At 50.6% G+C, this 15,048-nt stretch overlaps 1 protein-coding gene across 1 annotated transcript in view; it reads right to left on the bottom strand.

Moving 5' to 3' along the window:
• The window catches only part of LOC119971298 (lon protease homolog 2, peroxisomal-like), a 166,377-nt gene that overhangs the window by 18,517 nt on the left and 132,812 nt on the right, over positions 1 to 15,048 (bottom strand). The window contains 1 exon segment of the mRNA XM_038806660.1: positions 4,088 to 4,295. Within this exon segment, the coding sequence (XP_038662588.1) occupies positions 4,088 to 4,295 (208 nt within the window).

The following is a 15,048-nucleotide window of genomic DNA, read 5'->3' as shown; positions in this document are numbered from 1 at the left end:
TGCCCTTGTCAGGTGGGGTGTACTCGGGAGGGCTGATGACCGCCATCATCTTCCTGTTGGTGCGCTCCAGCTCGGCCTCCAGCATTTCTTCCTCCCAATCGGTGTTCGTAGGGCCCTGTATGCCACCTTGGGAAGGGGAGGGCGCAGCTGGATTGGGCTCCGGCTGTGCCATGTTATCTGGCGACTCCCCAAAGCCCTGGTGTTGATGCCCTTGGTGATGCTCCTCTGTAAGCGGGCCGTGCTCTGCAGTGCCTCACCAATATCCTCCTGCTTCTGCGGCAAGGTCAGTGACTGGAAAACACTCAGGGGCGCCTCAGCGATGTCCACCCGAGACTGGGCCGTGTACCGACTCGGCAATGTCCACCGCTTAGCCATGGCAGTCACTGTCTGAGCTACACCTTGGACACCACCACTGATGCTGCTGACATCATACTCCAGGCTCTCCACTGTGGTCGCCACCTTAGCAGTGTTGGCCTCAGTGCCACGCATTGCCGACACTGTCTCCTATGCTCATAGCCTTTGGGACTCCTCCAATTGACTATGGACCCACTGGAGTGTCGCTGACATTCCCTTCTGAATCTCTCAGCCACATCCTATCAACTGCATCAGCTCTGGGATAGCCTGGTCCAGAAGCTTAACATCTGACTGGGACTTATCTGGGTTCTGGGATGCAGCAGACCTCCGGCTACTGTTCCTGCTTCCAGTTGCTGTGCATCTGCAACTGTGTGGTGTTCTCCAGATTGTGCCCCGACACTGTGACTAGTCTGTTTTCTTGCTCACAGAACTCTGACTATTAAATATTTCAACCACAAAGGACACCCTATTCCCTATTCTTAGTTGCTGCCCCAACATACTTTACAAAATTCATGGCAGTTTGATATTATTTGTGCAAAACAATACATTCATTTCAATTGCATCCTATCATTTTGTGACAATAATTACATTATTTTGCATTATAAACTATAAATAAAGGAGGCAGCACGATGGTGCAGTGGTTAGCACTGCGCTGAGGTCCCAGGTTCGATCCCAGCCCTGGGTCACAGTCCGTGTGGACTTTGCACATTCTCCCTGCATCTGCGTAGGTTTCACCCCCACAACGCAAAGATGTGCAGGGTAGGCGGACTGGCCACGCTAAATTGCCCCTTAATTGGAAAAAAAATTGGGTACTCTAAATTAAATAAAAACCTATAAATAAAGAGTAAACTTTCGAAATTTATTCAAGAGTTTGAAAAATATTGGGCTGGATTCTCCGATCGCCAAAGTTGGGTTCGGCGATCGGTCAGAGAATCCACTTTTACGCAGGAATCGGGGGCAGCGCCATTTTTGTGATGCTCCGCCCCCTCAAAAATGGCATACTCGTGTGCTCACACCGTTCGGGAACCTCGCGTGGCGGCTGTGGACTGTGTCCAGCTCCGCCACAGTCAGGGAGAGGGGCATTCCGCTGACAGGGGGGGCTTTGGTGGAGGCTGGGGGGACTGTTGGGGAGTGGTCCGGTGGTGGCGAGGCTGGTTACAAGGGGGCAGTTTTTGGTCTGGGTCCACGCGCGGCGGGTGCCATGTTGCACGGCACGGCCGCCACCGTGCGCAGCCACGGACCCAGCCATTCTGCGGCCGTATCTGTAGGGAAAGCCGACGCTATATGCTGCGCGGCTGCAAGCCCCCCACTGGGCAGAGGATCGATGCGGGAGCGGCGCCGACTTTCTAATTGTAATACCAGACGGATCCTGCGGACATAGCCGCAAGGTCGGCTAATCCAGACCATTGTCTGTTAGCCTGTTCCACAACCCCCCCAAACTAAATTTCACTTTGAGCAATATACATTCTCAATCAATGTCACGAATGCAGATTATCTAGCTATTATCTCATTGTTTGTAGGTCGTTACTGTGCATTCATTGGATGTCACAGTTCCATACATTAGCGCGGCTATACTTTACAAGTATTTCACTGTTGTAAAGTGCTTTGGGGCATCAGTAGGTTGTGACGGTTCTACATAAATGCAAGTTCCTTCTTTCATTTTTCTTTATAGACTGGTCCAGAAGCCAAGAACTTTGTTACATTTTTTAGTAAGTTTAAATTCTGCAGGGAGATCTAATCATGTGATTGGCATAGTATAAGTGCTTCTTTAAACCTATCAGAATAATCTACAAACTTCCCTCCTAGTTCTCTCAGCGCTATAATTATAGATCTGCATTTATTTGAACAATATGGAAATTTAACACAAACCTTTTATTTAGAATGCAATGTTTAGCATGTTTCCATTGACAAGAAGGAAAAAGATAGGAACATAAACCTTTTGAAAAAAATAAGCTGACTCCACATTCTGGTAGGTAAGGATGTTAATGGAACTTTGCAAAAACAAATGATACAAGGCAAAAACCTCAGTGGACGAAAAATCAATAATCATAAGTCCAGAACTCGATCAAATATTTAAACAATGCTGTTAAGCATGAAAGGTTGAGTGTACTTAAGTAATATACAACAAAAAAAGAATTCTGGTATCCAGGAAATGTTAATGATGGTATGCCCTGAACTTGAGCTAATTTTGTACAAGATTGGATTCTTGATTGTACGATGTCCAATCATGACCAGGAATTGAATACTTTATTTAGAGCATATATGCTCACAACATCATCAATTATAACTGGAGAAATTTGCTTGCTAGAAAAGAAAAAAATATAAAAATATCTGGGTGTCTTATGTTTCCTTCAATCAAACAGTGAAGTTACATTTCTCACAATCATAATGAACACTGGTTCACCCAGGCTGAATCAGGTCATTCAGTCTGGACCACGTCAGCTTGACAACTGAGGCACTATTTTTGATGCTAAAACAGTCTATTTCCACGTCTCTTAGTACTTGTGGTAAAATTTATATTCGAAAAATCTCAAATCCCCATGTTTTCTTATATTATTTTATAGGTTGTGAGCATTGTCCATTACGAATTGCACTCGAGAAGCTGGTGGTGAGCCATTTTCTTGAACCACTGCAGTCCATCTGGTGTAGGTACACCAACATTGCTGTTGGAAAGGAAGTTTGAGGTTTTTGGCTCAGTGAGAATGAAGGATCGGCATTATAGTTCCAAGTCAGAATGGTGTGTGGCTTTGACAAGATGCTAGAGATGGTGGTGTTTCCATACTTCGGTAGCCCTTGTTGTTCCATTTGGTAGAGGCAATGAGTTGGAAGATGCTGTTAAAACTTTGCGAGTTGCTGCAGTGCATCTTGTACATGGTACACACTGCTGCCACCATGTGCCAGGAGTGGAGGCAGTAAATGTTCAAACTGGGTGGATGGAGTGCTGAAAAAGTAGGCGGCTTTGTTCTAGATGGTGTCAAGCTTTTTGCATGTTGTTGGAACTGCTTTCATCCAGGCATGTGTGGGATATTGCACCACACTCCTAACATGTGCCTTGTAGATCGTGGATAGGCTTTGGAGAGTCAGGTGGTGAATTCTATGCCACAGAATTCCCAACCATATGTAGCCATTGTACTCTATGCCAGGCATTGTCAATCTCGGGGGAGCCGTGGGTGGGTCGCAGGCAGGTATCGGGTCTCGAAGCTGTCCGTTGTGGCGCTCCCGATCGCGTAAATCTGCGTGCAATGGCCGGCTTTTAATAATGCTGGCTGCAAGTGACCTTGAAAATGGCCCGGAACAGATCAAAAAAAATGCGGCTGCACTGCGCATGCGTGCCCAATCATCGATGCACATGCGCAGTGCGGCCGCATTTAAAAAATATGGTCGCAGCCTTTTTTTCCCAAGTTCAGGGGGCCAAAGGGAACTAAAACCATTTCCTCCATTTTTGTCAGCAACAAACAAGGTAAGAGAAAATGGTGGGTCGCACAGGTCGGCTGGCGTGGGTCGTGAAGGTCGGCTGGCTTGGGTTGCGAAGGTCGGCCAGTTGGTAAAAATGGGACCCCGGAAAAAAAAGTTTGAAAAACACTGCTCTATGCTCTGTATTTAGACAAGACTTATTTTGTCATTTGTAGCATTAAGAAATAAATATTTAATGGATTAAGGCTGTAGCTGTCAACAGTCTTTGTTAAAATTATTATAATGGAATTCTTTTTATTACAGAGTTTATTTTACATACCATTTGTGAAGTGATACTTCTTTGCATTGCTGCGCAGCCAACTTATTGCAAGATGGGCCGATTCCTTCATAACATCCCCTAACTGCCCTGTTAGAGTCAGTTGACCCTCTCCTTCCATTCGGCTTGCTTCCACAAACATGATCTCACCACCTAATGGTGTCCAAGCCAAGCCTATTGCCACCCCGGGCTGGCTCAAACGCTGGGATACCTGTGGAGCATAAAATAATGGTGTTCATTCATTTATTTCCAGAAAATTCAATTTTAAAGTCATATTTAAGTAGCCTTCCAATGGTTCAGTTGTTAATTATTCTGCCTTGTGTAGAATTACACTGTGAAGATTACAAGATGTCAGGCCTGATCTCTGATCTGTACTACTGAGGTTATTATAAGGGTGCCACAATTTCTGCAATGCTCTTTGGGAAAGAAAGAGAGAAGAAAATCAGCCAAGATCATTGTCTAATGATCCCTGCTGTAAAGCAGAAATATGAAAATACATGTAAAACTACGAATTAGGAGGAGTAGGCCATTCCGTCCGAGCCTGCTGTCATTCAATAAAATCATGGCTGATTTGATCGTGGCCTCATTCACCTATCCCTGATGACTCTCTGTTAGTCAGAAATCTACTCTCCGGAGAAGAGAGTTCCAAAGACTCACCCTCAGAGAAACCATTTCTTCTCATCTCCATTTTAAATGGGAGACTCCTTATTTTGAAACTGGGTCTCCTAGTTTAAGTCTCTCCCAAAAGCAGAAACATTCTTTCAGCGCCCATCCTGTCAAGTTCCCTAAGGATCTTTTTTATGTCAATAAAATCACCTCTCCTTCTTCTTAACTTCAATGGATACAGGTCCAGATTGTCCAACCAATCCTCACAAGATATTCCCTCCATGTGGTGAATGTGATTCACACCGGATTATAATCTGTACATGTGCCTATATTGTAAGTGCAGTTGCACTACCTGACCACCAGGGGGAGTAGCTCTGGGAATGCTCGAGAATTGTACTTGGCTTCTCCCTTGGTTCCGCCCAGGACTCCTCCCCCGAAGCTGCTGTATAAAGATCAGTGCCACATGGTCAGCCGGCCAGTTCACCAAAATTTCAGTGGCTAACCGGCTGGCTCTATTGTGAGTATATTAAAACCGCTATTCTAATCCTACAAGCACGTGTCCGTAGAATTGTTGGTTCCAACACTCCATTCCAAGTATTAGTTGAGTGAACCTTCTCTGAACTACTTCTGAAGCATATAGATCCTTCCTTACATGAGACAAAAACAGAAAGTCTGTACACACCTCTCACACTCATCTCCAACCCCTGAAATAACCCACTCATTCTCGCCCTAGTCATATGCACCCTGTGCACCAGTTTAAACTGTATCAGGTTCATCCTTGCACAAGAGCAGGTCCCGTACACCCTTTCGCAGTGCCTCACTCCATACTCTCCAATTGATCTCCCCTCCCAACTCCGCTTCCCCATTTCTCCTTGATCTTCATCACCTGCTCACCTCCCTGCTCCCCCAGTCACTTGTATATATCCTCAATTCTTCCCTCCCCTTCCACATCTGGAAGCAGCAGTTGCTCCAGCAGGGTTTATCCTGGCAACCTAGGGAACCCTTTCCAGAACTTTCGTGCAAAGTTCCTAACCTGCAGATACCTGAACTCACTCCTCTTTCACAGCTCTACCCTCTCCCTTAGCTCCTCCAGACTGGCGAACCCTTCCTCCAAATACAAATCCCTCACCTTGATCAGCGGCACTTCCCTCCACCTCCTGTACACACTATCCATCCCCTCCACGGCTCAAACCCATGATTCTCGCACAGCGGCATTAGCACTGACGTTGGTTCCATCCTGAAATGCCTTCTCAGTTGATTCCATGGGCGGGGTTCTCCCCTACCCGGTAGGGCGGGGGGTCCCGACGGCGAGGAGTGGCATGAACCACTCCGGCTTCGGGGCGGCCCGACGCCGGGACCTGCGCACCTTCAGGGGCTAGGCCGGCCCCGGAGTGGTTTGCGCCGCGTGGCCGGCGGGGAAGGGGCTTGGCGCCACGCTAACTGGCACCGATGGGTCTCCGCCGGCCGGCGCGAGTTGGTGCATGCGCGGGAGCGCCAGCGTCTGCTGGTGTTATCCCACAGCATGCGCGGGGGGGTTCCATCTCCGCATCGGCTATCGCGGAGGAATAGAAGCCGACACGGAGGAATAGAGTGCCCTGATGGCACAGGCCCGCCCGCGGATCAGTGGGCCCCGATCGCGGGCCAGGCCACCGTGGGGGCAGCCCCCGAGGCCAGAACCCCCTGGGGCCCTGGAGGCCGCCCGCGCTGCCAGATCCCGCCGGTAAGGACCTACTGTAATTTACACCAGTGGGACCGCCAAAAAAAACGGGCAACCACTCGGCCCATCGCGGGCCGGAGAAATGCCAGGGGAAGGCCGCGAACCGGCACGCCGCCATTCCCACCCCCACCAAATCTCCGGCGCCGGAGAATTCGACAGCCGGCGGGGACGGGATTCACGCCGACCCCAGCGATTCTCCGACCCAGCGGGGTGGTCGGAGAATCCTGCCCCATGTCTTTACCATGGACTGCACCACTGGGCTCCCTGATACCTATTCGAAGCATTGGCAACGCTGCCATCACCACAGCCCTCAAACTAGATTCCCCCTTACAAGGCTCCTCCTCCATACAAATCCACTCTACCCCCTCTCATTCCTACCACTGCCGCACCTTGTTCACATTTGCCGCCCGATAATAATGAAGCAGGATTGGCAATGCCAACCCCCCCCCCCCCCCCCCCCCCCCCCGCTTCTGCCTCTATAGCAGGGTCCTCCCCACATTCGGCACCTTTCCCGCCCATACAAAATCCAATACGATCATGTCCACTTTCCGAAAATGGTACAAAGATCGGGAGAGCCTGAAACATAAAGAAGAACCTCGGCAGCATATTCATTTTCACGACTAGGACCCTCCCGCCACCATTAAGTGCAGTGTATCCCACCTCCTAAGATCCTCCCTTGCCTCCTCCACCAGATACGTTAAGTTTCACTTATGGAGCCCGTCCATTCCCTCGCTACCTGAATCCCCAAATACCTAAACCTACGCCCTCGCTACCGTAAATGGCATCCCGCCTAGATTAGCCCGCTGTCCCAGCTCATTCACCGGGAATACCTCGCTTTTCTCTACATTCAGTTTGTACCCAAAGAACCCTCCAAACCTTCCCAGCAGGCCCATAATCCTTCCCATACTCTCCATCGGACCTGAAACATACATCAAGAGGTCATTGGCATCGTGCGACACCCGATGCTCCCTCTGTCCCCTCATAATCCCCTGCCACTCCGCCGACCCCCTGAGAGCCATCCCAAATGGCTCTATGGCCAGCGTAAACAGCAACGGCGACATTGGGCACCCTTGCCTCGTACCCCTGTGTAAGTCAAAGCTTCGTGAGCTCATATCATTCGTCCTCACCCTCGCCGTTGGTGCCACATACAGCAACCGCACCCATGCCACAAATCTCAGCCCAAACCCAAATCTTCCCAAAACTTCAAACAAGTACCGTCACTCCACCCAATCAAAGCCTTCTCCACCTCCATGGACACCACCACCTCACCACCACCTACGGTACCAGAGCCCTCGACGGATTCATCACCACATTCAACTGCCGTCTTACATTACTCCAAGCTGCCTGCCCTTCACAAAGCCTGTTTGATCTACTGCAACCACCCCCGGAACACAGTCCTCCATCCTCCCCGCCAACAACTTAGCCAATACTTTCACATCAGGCAGCATGTGGCACAGTGGTTAGCACTGGGTCTGCGACGCTGAGGACCCGGGTTCAAATCCCAGCCCTGGGTCACTGTCCATGTGGAGTTTGCACATTCTCCCCATGTCTGCATGGGTTTCACCCCCACAACCCAAAGATGTGCAAGTTAGGTGGATTGGCCACGCTAAATTGCCCCTTTATTTGGAAAAAAAAAATTGGGTGCTCTAAATTTAAAAAAAAATACTTTCACATCGTGTTAAATAGTGATATGGGTCTATACATTCCATCGGATCCTTCCCTTTTTTTGGGATGAGTGTGATTCCTGCCTGCGTCATCGTCTCCAGCAACTCCCCCTTCTCCGGCAACTCCCCCTTCTCCAGTGCTTCATTAAACCCCCCAACAGATGTGGTGCCAGGTCCGTCGCGAGTTCCTTATAAAATTATGCTGGATACCCATTCAGACCGGGGCCTTCCCCGACTTCATACCCCTGATGCTACCCAGCACCTCCCTCCTGATACAATCCAGCACCTCCCTCAGCCCCAGGGGTTCCTCCAACGCCTGCCTCTTTGCTTCCTCCACCTGGGGAAATTCCAGCTTGTCCAGAAACCGCCCCATGTCCCCCTCCTCTCCTCCCCAGGAAAAATGCCTCATTTATCTTCCCTGGCTTCGACACCACATCCCCAGCCCTTGTCTTCAATATTTCTCTGGACGCAGCCTGCCTCCGCAGCTGGTGTGCCAGCATGCGGGCGCCTTCTCCCCATACTCATATTTCACCCCTCTTGCCCTACGCAGTTGCCCTACTGCCCTCCATATTGTCAGCCTGTCAAACTGCCTCTGCAACATTTTCCTCCTCGCCAATCCCTCCACGGTGGGCACCCTCAAATATTCCCTGTCCACCTCCACTATCTCGCTCACTAGACGGAAATGTTCCTATATCCTTTCCTTACCTGCACGGGCCATAAACAAAATAATTTCTCCCCAGACCACTGTCTTCACTGCTTCCCAGAAAATGCCCGCCGACATCACCCCATTCTGATTCAACTCCACATACTCCTCAATCGTCGTCCACACCTTATCATAATAACCTCCATCCATAATAACCAACAACCCGAATCAAACCTCCACCTTGGCCTATGCTCTCGTCCCGTTCTAAACCGAATCTCCAGCCAGTGGGGTGCATGGTCCGAGATAACTATCCCCGCATATCTGCCCCCTTCACCCCAACCAAAATCTCCCGCCCGACTACAAAGTAGTCAATCGTCGAATGCACCTTAACGACATGTGAAAAGAAGGAATACTCCTTTTCCCCTGGATTCTGGAAATGCCTTGGGTCCACCATACCCATCCTCTCCATAAACCCCCCAGTTCCCATTCGTACCCTACCCATCGACCCGAGGCTCGATCTATCCACCCTCGGCTCCAGGACACAGTTACAATCTCCTCCCATGACCAACTGATGCGTGGCCAAATCCGGGATCACTGCCACAAACCCCCTCAAAAAACCCACATCGTCCAATTTGGGGCATACACATTTATCAACACTACCGGTGCCCCTTCCCACTCACAATCACATATCTCCCACCCGAATCCCTCACCTCCTTCGCACTCAGAAATCCCATTGTTTGCACATTAAAATCGCTATTCCCCTCGATATCAAATCAAACCCCGAGTGAAAAGCCTGCCCTACACACCCCTTCCTTAACCTAGCCTGGTCCTTCACACGGAGGTGCATCTCCTGCAGAAAGACCACCCCCGCTTTTAGGTTCCTGAGGTGCGCGAACACCCGTGACCTTTTAACCGGCTCATTCAGTCCCCGGACGTTCCATGTTCCATTGGAGGCCTTACACCTCCAATCCCCTCTATCATCCATCACCGTTCCTACTTAACGCCCTCCCCCTTAATTCCACCCTATACCCAGCCCATCCCAGATGGCACCTTTCTCCGTCCCTGACCATGTCGTCTCTCACCCTCTGCCACGTCGCAGCAACCTTCCCCTCACCTTTCCCCTTCGCCTCCCCCACCCCTCTCCCCCGGCCACCCCTCTCAGCCTTCTCCCCCACCGCCTCACTTCCGTTCACCAGCATAACCTACTAGCACGGCCGCCCCTGCCCAAAGCCACCTCCCAATGAACCCCCCCCCCCCCCAGCTCTCCTCAGCTCAAGGAAGAAGGCCTCCTGCTGACCATACCCTCCCCCACCCAAACAAGGACTTCTCCTGAACTCCAGGAAGGCTCATCCAAAAGCAAACAAATAAATATGAAACAGTCCCATAAAATAGCGGGGGGGGGGGGGGGGAGAATTGGAACATCCATCCCCACATGAACTTTTCACCCCTTCAACTCCTTACAATCTCAACATTAAAAAGCAAAACCCACCCCGCAAAAAAGACGAATATCCCCCAATTCCAACACTCACTTCAAACATGCTCCCGACCATTACGAAGTACCAGCACCCCGGTTTCTAACCATTGCCCGCTCAGTTCTCCCCCAGTTTATGATCCTTAATGAAGTCTTCGGCCACTTCTGGGGTCTCAAAATAATACTCCCGGCCTCCAAACATCACCCATAATTTTGCCGGGTAGAGCCCCAAACCTGATCTGCCGTCGGTACAGCACCGCCTTGACCTTATTGAAACCTGCCCGCCTCTTTGCCAACTCAGCTCCGATGTCCTGATAAATTCAAACATTATTTCCCTCCCAGTCGCAGGTATGCTTCCCCATGGCCCATCGCAGAATTTTCTCTTTCTCCACAAATTTGTGGAGTCTCATGATCACCGTTTGCCGCAGCTCCCCAGCTCTAGGCTTCTGCCTCAGAGACCTATGCACTCTGTCCACTTCAGGCACCTTCAGCACCCCTTCTGCCACCAACCCCGCCAGCATCTTCGAGACATACCTCGTGGCTCTCACACCTTCCACTCCTTCAGGCAGGCCCACTATTTGCAGATTCTGCCTTCTCGAGGCATCCTCCTGTCCCTCCACCTTAGTCCTCAATGTTTTACGCAGGTCCCCTAGGAGCCCCACCTCCATCTCCAGAGCCACCACACGATCGCTCCTTCAATCTCTCGAATCTGTGACTTCTGCACCTCCAAACACTCTCCACCTGTTTCAGAGAACACTTCAGGGGTGTCACAGCTTCTTCAATGGCCTTTGCACAAACCTCATGCATTTCTTTCCTCTGTTAGAACATAGAACATAGAACAGTACAGCACAGAACAGGCCCTTCGGCCCTCGATGTTGTGCCGAGCCATGATCACCCTACTCAAACCCACGTATCCACCCTATACCCGTAATCCAATAACCCCCCCCCCCTTAACCTTACTTTTTAGGACACTACGGGCAATTTAGCATGGCCAATCCACCTAACCCGCACATCTTTGGATTGTGGGAGGAAACCGGACCACCCGGAAGAAACCCACGCACACACGGGGAGGACATGCAGACTCCGCACAGACAGTGACCCAGCCGGGAATCGAACCTGGGACCCTGGAGCTGTGAAGCATTTATGCTAACCACCATGCTACCGTGTTGCCCCAAAAGCTGCCCGCCTCTTTACCGTGTTGATGGAATCCGCCTTGATCAAAGCCATCAGGTCACCCACCTTCCAGCCCTTCCCCCGCCTGCATGTTTACTGTGGCTGCTGAAGTGCAAGCTTCTTCCAACTTTTCAGCCACATCTCTCAGTTTTCTGCCGGACCTGGGACGGGATTCTCCCCTACCTGGCGGGACGGGGGGTCCCGGCGTAGGGGGGTGGCGCCAACCACTCCGGGGTCGGGCCTCCCCAAAGGTGCGGTATTCTCAGCACCTTTGGGGGCTAGCCCCGCGCCGGAGCGGTTGGCACCACGCCGACTGGCGCAAACACCGGCGCCAGCGGTCTTTCAGGCCCGCCGCCCGGCAGCGGTGCTGGCCGAAAGCCTTTCGCTGGTTCGCGCATGCGTGCTGTGGGTTTCTCTTCCGCTTCTGCCATGGTGGAGGCCGTGGCGGCGGCGGAGGAGAAAGAGTGCCCCCAGGGCACTGGCTCGTTCCCTGATCGGGGGGCCCTGATCGCGGGCCTGGCCACCATGGGGGCACCCCCCGGGGTCCGATCGGCCCGCGCCCCCCCCAGGACCCAGGGGGCCCGGTCGCGCCGCCGATCCCGCCGCCACCAGAGGCGGTTCAAACCTCGGCGGCGGGAGAGGCCTCCCAGCGGCGGGACTTCAGTCCATCGCGGGCCGGAGAATCGCCGCAGGGGCCTCGCCAATCGGAGTGGCGTGATTCCCGCCCCCGCCACTTCCCGGGTGGCGGAGAATCTCTGCCACGGCGGGGGCGGAATTTTCGGCGGCCCCAGGCGATTCTCCGACCCTGCTGGGGGTCGGAGAATTTCGCCCCTGGTAACCAGCAGACATCCCACTCCCGGGGGAAACTACACCTCCAACATTCACCCACACCTTTTCATCAAAATTCCACCTAGTATTGGGTAAAAAGAGCTCTTTTCTGTGACTTTAAGCAGGTGCTGCCCTATATGTGACCACTTACTTCATGGTCACAACCGTTAGTTCGACCAACACCTTTCACAGTATTCCAGATGTGGTCTCACCAAAACCCATACAACTGTAACCATACATCCCTACTTTGATAATCCATTCCCCTTGCAATAAACAAAATTCCATTAGCCTTCCTAGTCACTTGCTGTACCTGCATACTAACATTTTGTGATTCATTTACCAAGACACCCAGATCCTTCTTTACCTCAAGTGTTCTGCAGTCTCGCTTCATTTAAATAATATGCTACTTTTCTATTCTTTCTACCAAAGTGGATAAATTCAGATTTTCCAACATTATACTCCATGTGCCAAATTGTTACCCACTCACTTAACCGATGTCTCTTTACAGACTCCTTATGTCCTCTACACAACTTACTTGCCTCTCTATCTTTGTGTCACCAGAAAATTTAGCAACTATTCATCTGGTCCCTTCATCCAAGTCATTGATAGCAATGATCTCTGTGGCACTCGGCACATCTTGCCAATGACCCACTTATGCCTACTCTCTGTCTCATGTTAGCCAACCAATCGTCTATTCAGACTAATATGTTACCCCCTATAGGATGAGCTCTTATTTTGCTTTGTAAACTTTGATGTGGCACCTTGTCAAATGCTTTATGGTAATCTAAGTACAGAACATCCCTTTTTTTAAAAATATTTTTATTCAAGACATTTTCGATTTTATACAGAAAACAATAAGAGACATTACATCAAAAATCAACCTTCACAAATCACGCCCAAACCTCCCCGATACAACCACTGCCTCGTTTTCTAACTGTAATAACAAAAGAAAACCCCCAAAACCCATTCTCCTACAACCCCTCGCAATGCTGCTGCTTCACCACTCATTAAAGAAGTCGATGAACAACCTCTACCTTGAGAAGAATCCCTCAACTGTGCATCTAATCGCAAACTTCATCTTTTCCAGGTGCAGAAACACTGCTAAGTCACTCATCCACACCGTCACTTTAGATGGCTCAGAGTCCCAGCACCCTAACAATATTTGCCTCCGAGCTATCAGGGAGGCATGGGCTTGGAGCCACCTCTGCCCCCAGCAGTTTCAACAGGGTTCCTGCAAAGGCCTCCTAGAATTCCTCCAACTTTGGACATTGGACAGATTTGCTGATCTCCTTGTGCAACGCCCGCATCAATGTTCTACTCCTGAAAAGAACAAACTCATCCTTGACACTGTCATGCGCATCCTGCGCACAACCTTAATTTGGATGAGACTCAGTCTCACACAGGTGGAGGACGCGTTCATCCTTCGTAGAGCCTTGATCCATAGCCCAACTTCTAGAACCCCCCCCCCAAGCTCCTCTTCCCATTTTCGTTTCATTTCCTCCACCGAAGACCGTCTTCTCTCCATCAACTCCCCATACATGTTTGAGATCCTTCTCTCCCCAATCTCGTCCCTGGACAAAAGTTTTTCCTACAGGGATGGGGGGGCGATAGCTTCGCAAATGCAACCAACTCCTTCCAAACAAAGTGCCTAACCTGAAAACATCGAAACCCATTCCCCCCTTGGGAACTACCTCTAGTTCTCCCAATTCTGCAAAAGTCCCCTCCACAACAGGTCCCTAAAATACTCTGCTGCCACCCTCTCCCACGCCCAAAACGTGGAATCTAGGCCTGGCAAAACAAAATGTGATTGCTACAGTTACATCCCCACCATCTTAAAATGCTGCTGGCATTGATTCCATATCATTAGTGCTGATAACACCACTGGGCCCATGGAGTACCTAGCCATCGAGAACAGAAGAGGTGCCAATGACAACGCGCTTAAACTTGTTCCTCTACACAAGACTTCCTCCATCTACCACCAACCTCTCCTCAACTGTACACTTCCTGACCTTCTCAACATTCATCACCCAGTAATAATTCAGCAGGTTCAGCAGGGCAACCCATTACTCTGTCTGTCGCTCTCCAAGAATGTCCTCCTGATCTGGGGTACCTTACCTGCTGATATAAACTCCGCGATTATCTTATTGATCCTACCGAAAAAAGATTTGGGCACTATGATTGGGAGATTTTGAAAGACACACAGGAACTTTTGCAGCACCGTCATTTTAACTATCTGGATCCTCCCAGCCAACAACAGCGGCAAAACATCCCACCTCTTAAAGTCCTCTTTCACCCCCCTCCACCAGGTTCGCCAAATTCAGCTTATGCAATTGGGCACAACTATCTGCCACTCGTATCCCGAAGTACCAGAACATTGCTCCAACCAACTGAAACGGTAACTTCTCTAAACCCTTCAGTCCCCTCTCTGCGCATTGACCGGGTATATCTCGCTTTTTCCCATGTTGAGTTTATACCCTGAAAATGAGCCAAACTCCCTCAAAGTGCCATGATCCTATCAAAGTTTTCCACTGGCTTCATAATATACAGCAAAAGGTCATCTGCATATCGGGAGACCTGGGGCGAGATTCTCCAAGCCGAAATCACGCTCGGCGCAGTGGTGGAGAATGGGCGTCAAACCCGAGATCAGGTCCGACGCCGCTTCCGCGAGTCTCCAGTCCCCGAAGCATCGCCGCCAATCGTGCATGCGCGGTCCTATTCATTAGATTCCTATTCATTGGCTAGTGCTCCGCCTTCAACATCATAATCCCAGCCAAGCTCATATCCAAACTCCAAAACCTAGGACTCGGCTCTTCCCTCTGCAACTGGATCCTCGACTTCCTGACCCATAGACCACAATCAGTA

Source organism: Scyliorhinus canicula, chromosome 9 (genome assembly GCF_902713615.1).
Source record: "Scyliorhinus canicula chromosome 9, sScyCan1.1, whole genome shotgun sequence".
NCBI classification, from domain to species: Eukaryota; Metazoa; Chordata; class Chondrichthyes; order Carcharhiniformes; family Scyliorhinidae; genus Scyliorhinus; species Scyliorhinus canicula.
The sequence above is the reverse complement of the archived record's forward strand: the minus strand, read 5'-3'. Positions and strand labels throughout refer to the sequence as shown.